Raw genomic sequence first — 13,186 nt, 5'->3', positions numbered from 1 at the left:
AGGGACAGAGACCTCCTGAGTCAATAGAGTTATCTTTTAGGGTGACCCCTAGCTGGATGCTAGGCACCCACCAGAGCTGCTCTATCACTGCCTTCCGCAACTGGACATGGAGAGAAAAATACAGCAAATGTTCACAGGTTGAGGTAAGGACTGGGACAGATTGTTCAACCAATACTGTCATGGGCAAAACAGACTCAATTTGAGGATATTAATTGCATTTATTGTTAAGAAAAACAGAGCAGGATAATGAGATAAAAATAAATCTTAGGAACACCTTACCCCCACCCCTCCCTCCTTCCCAGCTCTATCTCATCCCCACAGGAGCACAGGGAGATGGGGAATGGGAGTTATGGTCAGTTTATCATAGGAGAGGATGAGGAGTCTTCAGGAGAGGAGTCCTTCCCCTGCACCAGGATGGGGTTATTCCCACAGGGCAGTTCTCCCTGAACCTCTCTAATATGAGTCCACTTCATGATCAACAGTTGTCCATGAATGTCTGTAATGTGGGCCACTCTTCCATGGGGTGCAGTGCTTCAAGGACAGCCTGCTTCAGTGTGGCTCCCTCACAGGGTCACAAGTCCTACCAGGATGGACAGTCCCAGCATGGGCTCCCCTCTCCATGGGTCTGCAGGTCCCTGCCATGTCCCTGCTCCAGCATGGGCTTCCCACAGTTTCACAGCCTCATTCGGGCTTCCCCCTGCTCTGGTGTGGGCTCCTCCATGGGCTGCAGGTGGGTCTGTGCATCCCTGTGCCCTCCATGGGCTGCAGGTGGGTCTGTGCATCCCTGTGCCCTCCATGGGCTGCAGGTGGGTCTGTGCATCCCTGTGCCCTCCATGGGCTGCAGGTGGGTCTGTGCATCCCTGTGCCCTCCATGGGCTGCAGGGACACAGCTGCCTCACCAGGGGCTGCAGGGGAATCTCAGATTCAGTGCCCGCAGCAGCTCCTACCTCTCCTTCTGCCCTGACCTGGGCATCTGCAGGGCCATTCCCCTCACATGTTCTCAGCTTGCTCTTCTCTGCTGAAATAACACCTGTGCAATAACTTTTTTTTTTTGTCCTTTTAAAATCTGTTATCAGAGATGTTGCTACCATTCCTGATTGGCTCTGATTTGGCCAGGAGTGGGTCTTCCCTGGGGTCTCCAGGAATTGCCCCTGCCAGACATAGGGGAAGCTTTTACAGCTTCTCATAGAAACCACCCCTGTAGCCCCACTGCTACCAAAACCTGTTCCTGCAAACTCAACACAGCCTTTAACAACTTTGGAAGGCTTTTTCCCCATGTACACATCCAACTTCCCTTCTTCTTATTTGTCCATAACGTAGACTCTAGACTATGCAGCTGCTCAGAATGATTAATTATCCCCAGTGGTCACACCAGTGATACTGATCCCTGTTGATGTGCATTAAACTGTGAGGAAGATGCTCAGTTAGCATGAAACAGTGCAATCATCACAAAGCTGCTGTAGTTAAAACAATTGATACCAGCTGCTGATGTACTCCCAGACTTGCCCAGTGTTTTCAGGAGACTGATTCTTAGAAATGTGACGATCTTCCCACATACCATAAAAAATTTATGCCTGGAATGGAAGGCTGTTTCTGTTGTTGCTGTGGACAGGAATGAATTATATACTTTAATCAGCTAGACATAAAAATTCAAGATGTTCTGCTGAAACTGCTTGTGTAGCCACTGACTTTGGGTTCTGGCCCTTTTCACGGAATACTTGTATCTGCCTGTGTTGTGGAATCCACTCTGTAACGTAAGTGCTTTTACATACAGTACAGGTTTCAAATCATGGCGAATTTAAAATATAGGAGAGGTTTCAAATCATGCAGAATTTGGTGCTCTTGCTTGAGAAAGAAATGTTATAGACAGGACAGGGAATCAGCTCTTCCTTGTTTTCTCTAGTTTCATGGAAATTCAGCAGTGTATTTTAACCTCCACTGACATCCAATTCAGCGAGTATGCCTGAGAGATTGGCTGCTAAGCCAGACATGACCTAGTGAGGAAATGTTACACAATATTATGGAAATACACAAAAAACAGAGAGAAAAGTTGATTTAGGCCAGTCATGTTTTGGTTGGATGAAATTCTTCACTTTTTTATGTCCCTGGAATGTAAATAATTCAAGTAGAGTTGGTTTAGAGGTGAAATGAAACCCAGCTTCTCTAAAATCAATGCAATTTCTTAGGCAGTGATGAATGGGGAGGCTTAAAAAGATTTTAAGTGTTTGCTGGGGATTTTTTTGCCTTCCTTCTTCTCCTCTGTTGACAGCATGCCTGAGCCATGCTGTGCTAGATGTTTTCACTCTTCATGGCCACCAGCATTGACAGCATCACCTGGTCTGTGCCAAATATTGCCCCCTTTAAAGCCATTGTTATTAGAGCAAAAGGGAAAAAAAATCTGTGTTTAAAATATTTTTAATATTTTAAAACCTACTTCAATCTGTAAAATTTCTTTGCTCTGCATGATTTTGAATAAGGATGAAGGTAAATAGGGAGGAAGAACCAGCTCTGTTCCTCCTCTGAACACTGTGTGGCAGAAGCACTGCAAGCCAGCCTTTGTGGAATGACATCTTACTAGGTTTGGAAGAAAAAACAGCTCTGACCAGTGTTTGCTTTGTCCAGCAATTCCAGTATCCCTTAAAACATTAACATTTACGAAAAACATAAAATAATGCACAAATAATAATAGCTCTGCAAAGGAAGGGCCTGAATAGAGGAAAAGGTTTTTTTAGTGAGTTATCACTTCAGTGTAATCAGATGTGGAAAAGGTTTGACAAATTACCAATTATTCTTTTTATGCTTTCTGTACAACTGATTGTTCATCAACAGATGTTGGTAAAACCTGGGCTGCAATCTATTTCAAAGGATCTAACCCTTTGCTAGTCTAAGGAGCTTCCTTTCGTTTAAATAAAAAGGAAAAACTTACATTAAAATCATTACCTGTTTGACTAACATACCAGAGCTACTTTCACTGTGCTAAAGCTACTTTTGTAAGGACTGGGCACAGAAATACATCTTGTGCATTTGTGATTTGTGTGTTGTAAATACAAGCACAGCTGCTACTTGGGTTATATTCCTTCATGCAGCGCTTAAAATTGGCATAATATATTTTCAAGGTCTGACAACTGCTGTTTTACACTCCACTGACACCTTTCTCTGTGCACTTGTACTCTTCATGGCAAGCAGGTTGGCATAACAATGGCAGGTGCTTTTATGATGAAATAAATTTGTCTTTAGTTCTTGTTACATGTTCTGCTTGCTGAGCTTGCTGAGATTGTTAAATTAAGAAGCGACACACATGGTTATTTCCTTGTAATCACTCATTTTTCAGTAGAGTCAGTGCTTCATAATAAAATCAAATACACCTTCTTATTTCACATGCTGGTTTAGATGTTTATTCTCCAATTGTTTAGATTATGATGAATGACTAGTAAAGAACAGCTTAGAGGTGGGGGTATTAATTTAATCACCAGCATAATTCCCACTGTTGCGTTTTGTAGCATGAAGCTAAAGACAAAAATCCCTGTGTTTGAGTGAAATACTGCTGGAAACTGAAAATACGTGATGGAAACTTTGTTTATGCTCCATCCAGAACTGTTTTATGACAGTTTGTTTTTGGGAAGTTTTGTTGTCAGGGTGAGTGGAAACTGCTGCTGTGTATTTGTAGAAAACATTAGTCATTTTGAACATTTTACCTGTAGCAGAATAGTGAAGTAGTTGTCTGGCTAGGTTTGCAGTCTCCTTTTAAATGGATTTTATATGTCAGCTCCTATGAATACATCATTCTACTTTAGAGAGGGAAAAATCAGATATGGAGTATCATGTGTTATTTATTTCCCAAAGTTATTCAGCAGGCCTGACTGATCTGAGAGGGAGATCAGATTTACTAAGATCTGGGAAAAAATAAGTTGGTGTTCTGTAAACTAAAATATCCTTTACATATTTTCTGTGGAACTTCCACTGGAAAGAGATAAGTAATGTGTACTCCCTCTACCTGTGTATACATTTGACTCCTGAATTGCTAATATTTAAGAGTGTCTTACACTGTGACTATCTACTGACCATTCCTAAAAAGAAATTCTTTTTTTCATTTTTAAATTGGAGTTTCAAACAAATCTGTGCAGGTTTTCATGAAGCTAGCATGAATTTTGGAGGCAGAAACCCCTGGTAATTATCCAATTAGGTATCCCTTCTTTGCAGCAGCAAGTGTGGCTGAAGCAGACACTTTGAATGAGATTTAAACTTTGTGGAAATACCCATCAGCCTGTACCTTGTGCTGCTGCAATTATTTTAATACCAGCTTTGTTCCCAGCACAGCACAGAGATGGCTGCTGTATGGGCACCTCCCTCACACTCACTGCAGGTGCTGCACAGGTAAATAAAACACAGGGACAAATCTTTCAATTGCAGCAAAAATCTCCTTCCAGGTCCATCACACGATGACCTTGGAGGGTATATTTTTTCCAGACATACAAACTTTCATTACAAAGTAGAGAAGGACCCAATTAGTCAGACTGGTGCTGAAGTACAGTGATTCTATGGGTCATAAAAATTACATGTATTTTACACAGAAGAGGCTTTCTGAAGAAGAAAACTTGTGGTAGTCAGTAAAAGAGAAAAAGAGGGAAAGAAATTACAGAAGAAAAAAAGTGACCTCTGAGTTACCTTAGCTCAGTTTTCCGAGCTTTTGTCCACTGCAGATTTTAATTTTTTCCCTTCCCTAAATACAGTCCTTGCAGTACCATTTTCCTGTTTAATTTCTGTATTTTTCTTCTCTGTTCCTTATCATAACGCGGTTCTTCAGCTTTTCTCTCACATGCTGTGTGCCTGAGCTGGGCTACTGTGTGCTCACCCTGAAGGGCTGCCAAACATCACCCAGCCCTGCTGCTTTCTTCTGTATCAGAAGGCACTGGATGATGAACAAATGCTAGTGTTTCACTTTCCTAATTCTTAGAACAATCAGGTGGATAGATTTATTTCTCCTTGATATAAACAGAAAGGCTTCCAAACTAGGGAGATCAAGCCTGGGATTATCCCTTCTTACACTCAGCAGCTGCAGCAGCTGACTCTATACAATAAGAAATAAGGTAATTTATTACTTTTGTTACAAGCATTTCTTCCTTTACTCAATGACTTTTCTCCAGTATTTAAGCTTTCCCCACATCATGCCAGTTAGACAAAATGCTGCAAAATAATGCTTTGCAAAAGGCAGATAAAATTTGCCCAAATTTTTAATATTTATGTGAACAGATGAGCTCTGACCTCTTTCTTCTTATTACAATTAGGAAAGCTGGAATCATTTTTAAGGTTTTTTTAGACTTTTGGATAAATTACTAAAAATGAAATTGCTAATAACTAACTTACCAATAACCACCAGAGAATAGCAGCTGCTGACCAACACACCTTTTCCTGTTACATGGCGTGGCTAGGGAGGACCTGAAGAATGGCTGAAATACCATTTTCCAATCTTGCATGTTTTGTTAACTCAAGTAACCTTATGAAGGTTGACATATCAGCTGATCTGTTTGTTCAGACAACATTGAATATAATTCAAAATATTTACAGGTGCTCTTTATGAATTTTAAATACCATTTATGCACCAGGTGAAAAAGAACAGGACATCACCAGTTTCAGTGCTGAGGGCTACAGCTGTAATCCAGTCATGTTGCAGGTAAAGAGAAGCTGAAATATTGCCTGTGCTGAAGCAGATATACCAATATTAATAAGGCTGATCTTCACAGAGGAATAAAACAAACAGACAAATAATTGCAGCTATCCCGTACATATTAGTAATGCTTTAACACAAAACATACTAAACTCCTAATCTCACTGTAAAAGCACAATTGTTTTATTCCTTAAGAAAGAAATATTTTAATGGAATGGTTCCCACTCTATTAGTCCCCTTTTTTACTGCGTAGTTAGATCCTCCGAGGAAGATTTTAAACAACAGTTAGACACAACGGAGGGCACCAGAGCTCTGATGCAGACTGCAGCTGGTTTCTTTCACACCTAACTGCTCTTCCATTTGCTCTTTACAGGATTGCAAAGATTTTGTGAAGACATAGAAATGATGATTGGATTCCAGCCAAGTAAATTCTGGAGAGTCTGTTGGGCATTTGTGACCCCAACTATTTTAACAGTAAGGAAAAAAAAAAATAACATCTTCTCCAAATAATTTTGTTGTTTTTTGTTCATTATGCGTGATGTTTCTTGGTGTTAGTAGCTAGAACTTGGATGACAACATGTGTTCTTGCCGTGGGTATGTAGTAGAAACAGTGTAAGGGATGGTGGTTTTGGTGGAGAGGGATGGTGAGTCTGCCAGGAAAATGGTGGCCTTTTCCTGGCCATGCAAAATGCTGCTATGGCACACCGTTGCACTGCAGCATTATAGATTATTGTATATAAATATATCTATGTCTGTGCGTATGTGATATTTATGTATGCCCAGGGAAAAGAAAAGACAGGATCCTCCTGTGTGCTGTCAGACTGAGCTAGGGGAAAAAAGGCATTTTATTGCCGCAGAAGCTGGTGTAAGAGGGGCGCTTTGGCAAGGCTGAGGTGGAACCGCGAGTGACAGAAGGAGCCGGAGGGGGGAGCGGGACTGTCCCCAAGTCCCCGGGCCCGGGAGGTGGCGCTGCGGGACAGCAGCTGCGGCCCGGAAAGGAGCCCTGAAATCTAAAACCAGAGAGAGATTGGTCTATTTTTGTTATTCTTCCAATTTTCCTTTCGTTTTTATTTCCTCCCCAACACCTTCCTTCAAATTCAGTTAGCATTTGCTTCACGTTTAGGTCTCTATTTAATTAAAAAAAGTCATGTTCTCAATTTCACCATTGCTATGAAAGTTTTTTCAAGTCCAGGGGACCAAATCCAATAACTGTATCTACATTTGCCATCTAGGTTTCTAACACAGTGCTTCCTTTACATTTTAAACTACGTGCAGATACAATCTGCAATCACATATAATTTTTTTTTTTTTTAACATGAGAATGAAATAGTTATTTCAGCTGTTTCAAAAGCTTTCAGCTTGACAAATCAGCACAAAACAACAGAGCCTTCTTTTGCCAGTATCTTCTGTTTGAGTGCACCTACCTCCCCTTGGAAGTTCTCAAGCCTGAACCCCAGGTGCAGCACCATGTAGAGTTTTAAATACTCATAATTTCACAGCAGTACTAAATAGTTCCTACAAGTCACACAATCACAGAATGGTTGGGGTTGGAAGGGACCTTACAGCTCATCTCACTCCACTCCCCTGCCATGGGCAGGAACACCTTCCACTATCCCAGGTTGTTCAGGACTCCATCCAGCTGGCCTTGGGCACTTTCAGGGATGGGGCAACCACAGCTTCTCTGCGTGAGTATTCTTAGCTGCTCAGGTACAAGATAAGAAAAGTTCCTGGAATTTCTGAAAAGACAGAGATTTTGGAACAGTGTGAGATCTGCTGGCAGGAGGAGAAGCAAAGCAGTGACTCTCTAGTCCTTTGCTCCTTCCAGAGAAGTTGTATTTCAGCTCACGTGCTGGGCAGTTCCTGTGTGTGCTGTTCTTTAGTGCAGTGTAAGTGTTGGCAAATCTTTTTCTTCCTGGAGGGGGAAGAAAAAGACACTGGCTGAAGTTAACAACTTATTTTCAGTATTGTTAATTCACGAATTAGGACATTTTTTTCTGAAAACTGGAAAAGGTTTAGTTTTCACAGGCAGGAATGCCTGTGTGAAGGGACCACTGAGTTTTGGTGAGTTCAACAAAATCCTGAGTTGTGAAGTAATGAAATTTTCTACAGTGAGAATGTTTTCTCCAATGAGTAAAATGAAGGTAGTCTACTTTTCTTGCACAGATTTTCTTTACCTGTTGTCTGCAGTGCACTACAGTACTGCTCTGTGTGAAAACCAGGTAGCTCTATCTTAACCACCTGTTGCTTGATTGTGGCAATGTATGCCTATAGTTTGCAGATCACTTTTAAAAAGTTTGAAGACATGCTCCAGTTTATAGGATGTGTTAGGATGGCATCAATGGTATTTATCTTCTCTTGGGGATCTTTTAAAGATGAAGGCATGTGCACATGGGATTTTTTTAGCTCTTTGGTTTTTTTTTTCCCCCCAATGGTTATTTTCAAGAAGCTGCCTTAGACCCTGTTTTACACTTCTGAAGGGAATTGTAAAGCTTTTCTGCAAATTGCTCAGATCCTTTGCTAATCAGACTTGTGGTTGTAGCTCCTGTCAGTAATCACAACCATGAAATAGGAAACTGGGTTGGTTGTTAAGGAAAAAAATTTGAACTGACTGTGTTTACTCTCTAAACTTGCATGTTCTGTTGTAGTTCCCTCCAAATGCAATGTTTAGTGAACTTACAGTGAGAAATAAATTGACACTGATCAGTCATAATTCACTTTTTATGCAAAGGAAACAGACAAAGCAAAACCAAGCAATGAATTCTTTTTTATTATTGCCTCTGTAAAGCTAATACTTGAGACATTTGGATAGCCTAATATTAGACTTTCATTAGACTCCACATCTCTGGAACTAAAGCTGATCATTTTTATATGTGCCTTCACCTAGTTATACTTCTATAAATCTTCTGTGCGCAATTATTGCAAGCACAGGCATTTTCCAAAAGTTACTGAATTATGCACAAATGTAAGCAGATATATTGCTGTTCATAAAGTAAGTGAAATGGAGAGCATACCATAATCACATTAGGTAAACCTGCTAATAGACTGTGCAATAAAGCATGTTACTCTAGGGACAAGATTCTAATTTTAATTATTCTGGCACAAATGCAGTGATTTTTGTGGGATTTTGCAAGATTTCCTAGAAACTCATAAGATTCAGGCTCTGACCCATTTATTAGAGCTTGTGGCAGCGCCCTGCCTTAGGTGTATATGGTTTTATCTGTACACCAACTCTGTGTGTGTGTGGATACCCAGCATTTGTGGCATAGCAGGCTTGTTCTGCTTACTCAAACATGTTTGTTTTCCTTTCTTGTTCCCAGTTTATTCTCTGCTTCAGTTTTTACCAGTGGGAACCCATGACTTACGGAGCGTACCACTACCCAGGCTGGTCCATGGTGCTCGGGTGGCTCATGCTAGCCTGCTCAGTCATCTGGATCCCAGTTATGTTTGTGATTAAAATGCATCTAGCCCCAGGAAAATTTATTGAGGTAATCCTTCTGTCTTTTTGCTGTTTAAAAATATGGCCCCAGGAGACTGTATCTTTCATTTTACATTGATTTTTGTGATATTGAATGTCTAATACTGCTCAGATTACTTTCTGGTAAACCAGTTATTGTGTTGCAAAGAGATGCTCAGTTGATTTAAATTGTAGACCTTCTATTCCTAATTTTTCAAAAAACATGGTCCTAAATTGTGTAGTGTTTTGTTTTATGAGATCTAGATAAATTTCATGCGGTTTTTTATGCCTTTATTAGAAGAAAGTTGTTCTAGATTTGTTGGCCTTTTTGCAAAAGCAGCACATAGCCACAAGAAGCCTCAGCTGCTGGTGCGTGTTGTGCCCAGGGAGCCTGGCAATCAGCACTAGGAAAGGTCAATCAGCACTAGAAGAGGTCAATCAGGAGTTGCCTGTGTGCAAAGTTGGGGCCTGGAGTCACCCAGGATGTGCTCCACAAGGTTGTACCGCTCGCTGAAGGCCAGGAATGCGACATAGAGCAGGAAGGCTTTTCATGCATCTCAAGCCACTCGTTATAAACCCCAGCTGGCAATCTTTGCTTTCACCTTTCATCTCTTTATTCTTCCTGAATTAGCTGATCCTTTCTGGCACCTGGGCTTAAAATAATTCCAGATGGCAATTTATTTTTAATTTAAGGTTCTTTTGTTTATTTTGCTAATTGGATTCCTGACACTTTCCCCCACTGCTTCTGGTGGCCACCTACTTCTCTTCATCCCTGAGTCCTGTCCCTGCCTGCCACCCCCCCCCCCACCCCCGGCTGTTCCCATCCTGCTGGCTCCTCAGTCCCTGGAAGGATGAGCAATGTCAGCATTTCATTCCTTCGTTGCCTTGCCCCTGTTTTCTGGAGAAGCTCAGGGCTCTTATTTTAGGTCTTTGAGGCTTTCTCAGTTCTGCCTTCTCATCACTGCCTGCTGCTTGTGCTGCTCCCACCTTGGGAGAAGGAACAGATACTCACTCCCCTTTCTGTAGCTGCTTTTACAGTTCAGCTTCCCTGCAAATCCCACCGGGGAGGCTTCTTGCTTCAAAAAATGAAAAGGAGAGAAAATGTACTAAAATAGCATAATCTTTTTGATCTCTCAATATGTCACACTACGCATGCCTAAGGGAAAAGACTATGCTTCTCTTCTACCCATAGAGCAAAGGAATTTTGTAGGAGAGGAATTTTCACAGTGGTGGGACACCCTAGGGAGACCATCCAAGCAGCAGACAATGAGGCCACTTGTCTAAAGGGTCAATCAGCTCTTGCGTGGAGGAGACTGCAGTGCCTGGTCAGGAGACAGCTGCCCCTACTGGAAATGACTTAATGTGGAATTAGATTTACTTCTTCCTTGTCTCATAAGCTTCTTTCGCTGACACAAATGGTTCTGCTTCAAAACTTCTCAGGTCTGAAACTGGCATACAAATTGCCACAAAAATAGGGTGCTTCCCTTACTGTGCCTCGAGGTGTGCACCCAAAGAAACACCCAAGAGTTGGATCTGTTTTGAAAGAGCTTTTGCTCAAGGTATTTCAGCTATAGTCTGGTATTTCCTCAATATTGAGTCTGCTGCATAAAATTATTATGGTTGATTTGGGAGGTAAAAGTTGCAAACTGATAATTAAGCAGAGATTAAAATAACTGAAAGAGAGGTCTGATTCACTTTATTAGGTAATAAACATATAATTGTTCCCTCTTAAGTCATCAAAAATATGTTTTCTTTCCTTTTTATCTATGAATGCACCAATCAAATTATATATTCAATAAAGAACTCAGTGGAAAGATTAGAAAATTTTTGTTGTTTGCCAGATTGATGTTCTCCTCTTTCTTTTTTCCTGCAGATAGAAACAAAACATTTTGTCATCTCAAAATTAAAATCTTTCATAGTGATATACTACTTTTTGGTCATTTGTATACTTTGGGGAAATATGCTAACTATAAATCCAATTAATTTAATGCACTTACCCACTGTTCAGACCATTGGGCTAAGTAATTGTGCACATGTCCTTCAGTAAGAAAGACTCAGTCTGTAGCAGTGGTTCTGAGCTCCCCTCACATGGTGTGGGGTAGAATGTATAATTAAAATCTTGGCACTTGATCCTCTATTAGTCTTGAAAACTTTGTGAAAAACAAATGCTGAGGAGTAGAGCATCGCCAGGCTGTCATCAATAACCTTAAATGAGCCTATCCTCACTTCCTCTGCATTGTGATTCTGCTCCATGACACCAAACAAGACTCTCTTTTCTCTCCCCCACGGCAGCGGCTCAAGCTGGTGTGCTCCCCACAGCCCGACTGGGGCCCGTTTCTGGCCAAGCACCGCGGCGAACGGTACAGGAACATGATTGATCCGCTGGGAACCTCCTCCCTGGGACTGAAGCTGCCAGTGAAGGATATGGAACTGGGGACCCAATGCTAATAATGATTACAAAAGGATGGCAATAACATTGTCAGCATTTTCTGATTTTTTTTCCCATTTTTTTTTCACCCACCGCTTCTTCTTTTCCGCAGTGCCTGAAAGTGGTTGCTTAGGAAAGTGGGACTTATTGTTGCATGCCATAGGGGAGGCCTAACTAGACCACTTCCAGGTGTAGGTGATGCCTGTGACATGTTCTGTACCCAGTGACACAGCAAAAGCCCTGCGTGTGACAGGTGACATAGCCAGGTGTTGTCAGGTGATGTAGGAATAAACAAAACCAAGCAAAAAAAATCTTTAAGAGGAAATGAGGTGTGCAGTTTGACACACTTTCCACAAGAACCCTTTGTAACAGGTGGCTGTGATGGGACTAGGATTTTGCTACCAGTGTATTTCAAGGAAAGTTCATTCCTCAAATATGATGGAAGAGCAAAGAATGGGATCTCCTGTAGTCCTGATGTAGATCCAGCATAAGGCTCCTGTAGCAATGGGGTTGCTTCTTCTACGCGGACAGCCAACCTTGACCCATCATGTCTGCACATTTCCCTTATGATTTATACTAACTTGGAGGGTTTGTTATGTTATTTAAACAAGTGGAGAACCTTGAAACAGCACACCAGGAAGCAATATATGGGGTGAGAACAGAAACACGACAATCCATTAATAGAAAAATAAGAACAAAATTTTAAAAAATGATCAATTGAGAGACTAAACTGCATTTGAGTCTAGAAGTGGTTTGGAAATGGTGTCAGAATGAGCTGTATAGGCATCACTGTTTGAAGTCCTGTCATATGTTTCTTTTGATAATTTGGTATCTGTCATTTCAACTAGGAATGCCTCAGTTACACAAAGTATCTGAAAACTTGCTCCACACCAAGTGCAACTGTGATTTTACTCACCTCGCTCCAATACTCTGAATATATTTTTCCTTGTTTCTCTGCTTTTGTTTACAGTATCTCCTCAAAAAGCCATCATATAATTTGTGCCTAACTTTGTATTCTTACAGTGGTAAGTGTAGTCTAGTTACCACCTGAAAACAGTTATTGGATGTGCTGTTCAACTTTGTGACTCCCCGCTCATTTGCCTATAAGCACCTTTATATAACCTATAACTTTTAGATGGTGTATTCTTCTCTTTCAACCAATGGGGAAATAGCAGGACCCCACTTGTCTATATATTATATATATAGCACGTAAATTTTTCAAAGCAGTATTCTCTCTAAAACATGCATAGGGTATTTTTTTCATTAAAATATTTTCATTAAATGAAAATACTCAAATGCACAATAATTAACCACTGCGGTTATCCACACAGATGCGACATTAGATGTAGAAAATGCAAGGGTTGGGTGGAAAGGACAATTTAGTAGAGGGCCATCATAGCATTGCATAGCAGTAGGGCATCCTAAATCATTACATTTTAGAAAACATATATATGCAGTCATATGAATATTAGACTTAAATAGTTTTGTTACTTATGGGACAGAGTAAAAAATAGAGCTTTTAAAGAGTACATTTATTTACCTAAATAGAAAATTAGCCCAACTTATTGTAAATGCACTAGAATGAGGGAGAAAAATATATCTTCAATAATTGGCAAAACTTAACCTTTATTATCTTGTT

The 13,186-nt window shown here is 40.8% G+C and overlaps 1 protein-coding gene across 1 annotated transcript in view; it reads left to right on the top strand.

The window, feature by feature from the left end:
- The window catches only part of SLC6A5 (solute carrier family 6 member 5), a 30,561-nt gene extending 18,018 nt beyond the window's left edge, over window positions 1–12,543 (top strand). Inside the window, exons 15-17 of the mRNA XM_038137902.1 lie at window positions 6,039–6,139; window positions 8,983–9,150; window positions 11,412–12,543. Coding sequence (XP_037993830.1) covers window positions 6,039–6,139; window positions 8,983–9,150; window positions 11,412–11,567 — 425 coding nt within the window. The 3' untranslated portion in view covers window positions 11,568–12,543. The remainder of the gene's footprint in view (window positions 1–6,038; window positions 6,140–8,982; window positions 9,151–11,411) is intronic.
- Window positions 12,544–13,186: the final 643 nt, after the last annotated feature.

This window comes from Motacilla alba, chromosome 5 (assembly GCF_015832195.1).
Source record: "Motacilla alba alba isolate MOTALB_02 chromosome 5, Motacilla_alba_V1.0_pri, whole genome shotgun sequence".
Lineage (NCBI taxonomy): Eukaryota > Metazoa > Chordata > Aves > Passeriformes > Motacillidae > Motacilla > Motacilla alba.
Note: the sequence above shows the minus strand (reverse complement) of the source record. Positions and strands in the feature narration are given on the sequence as shown.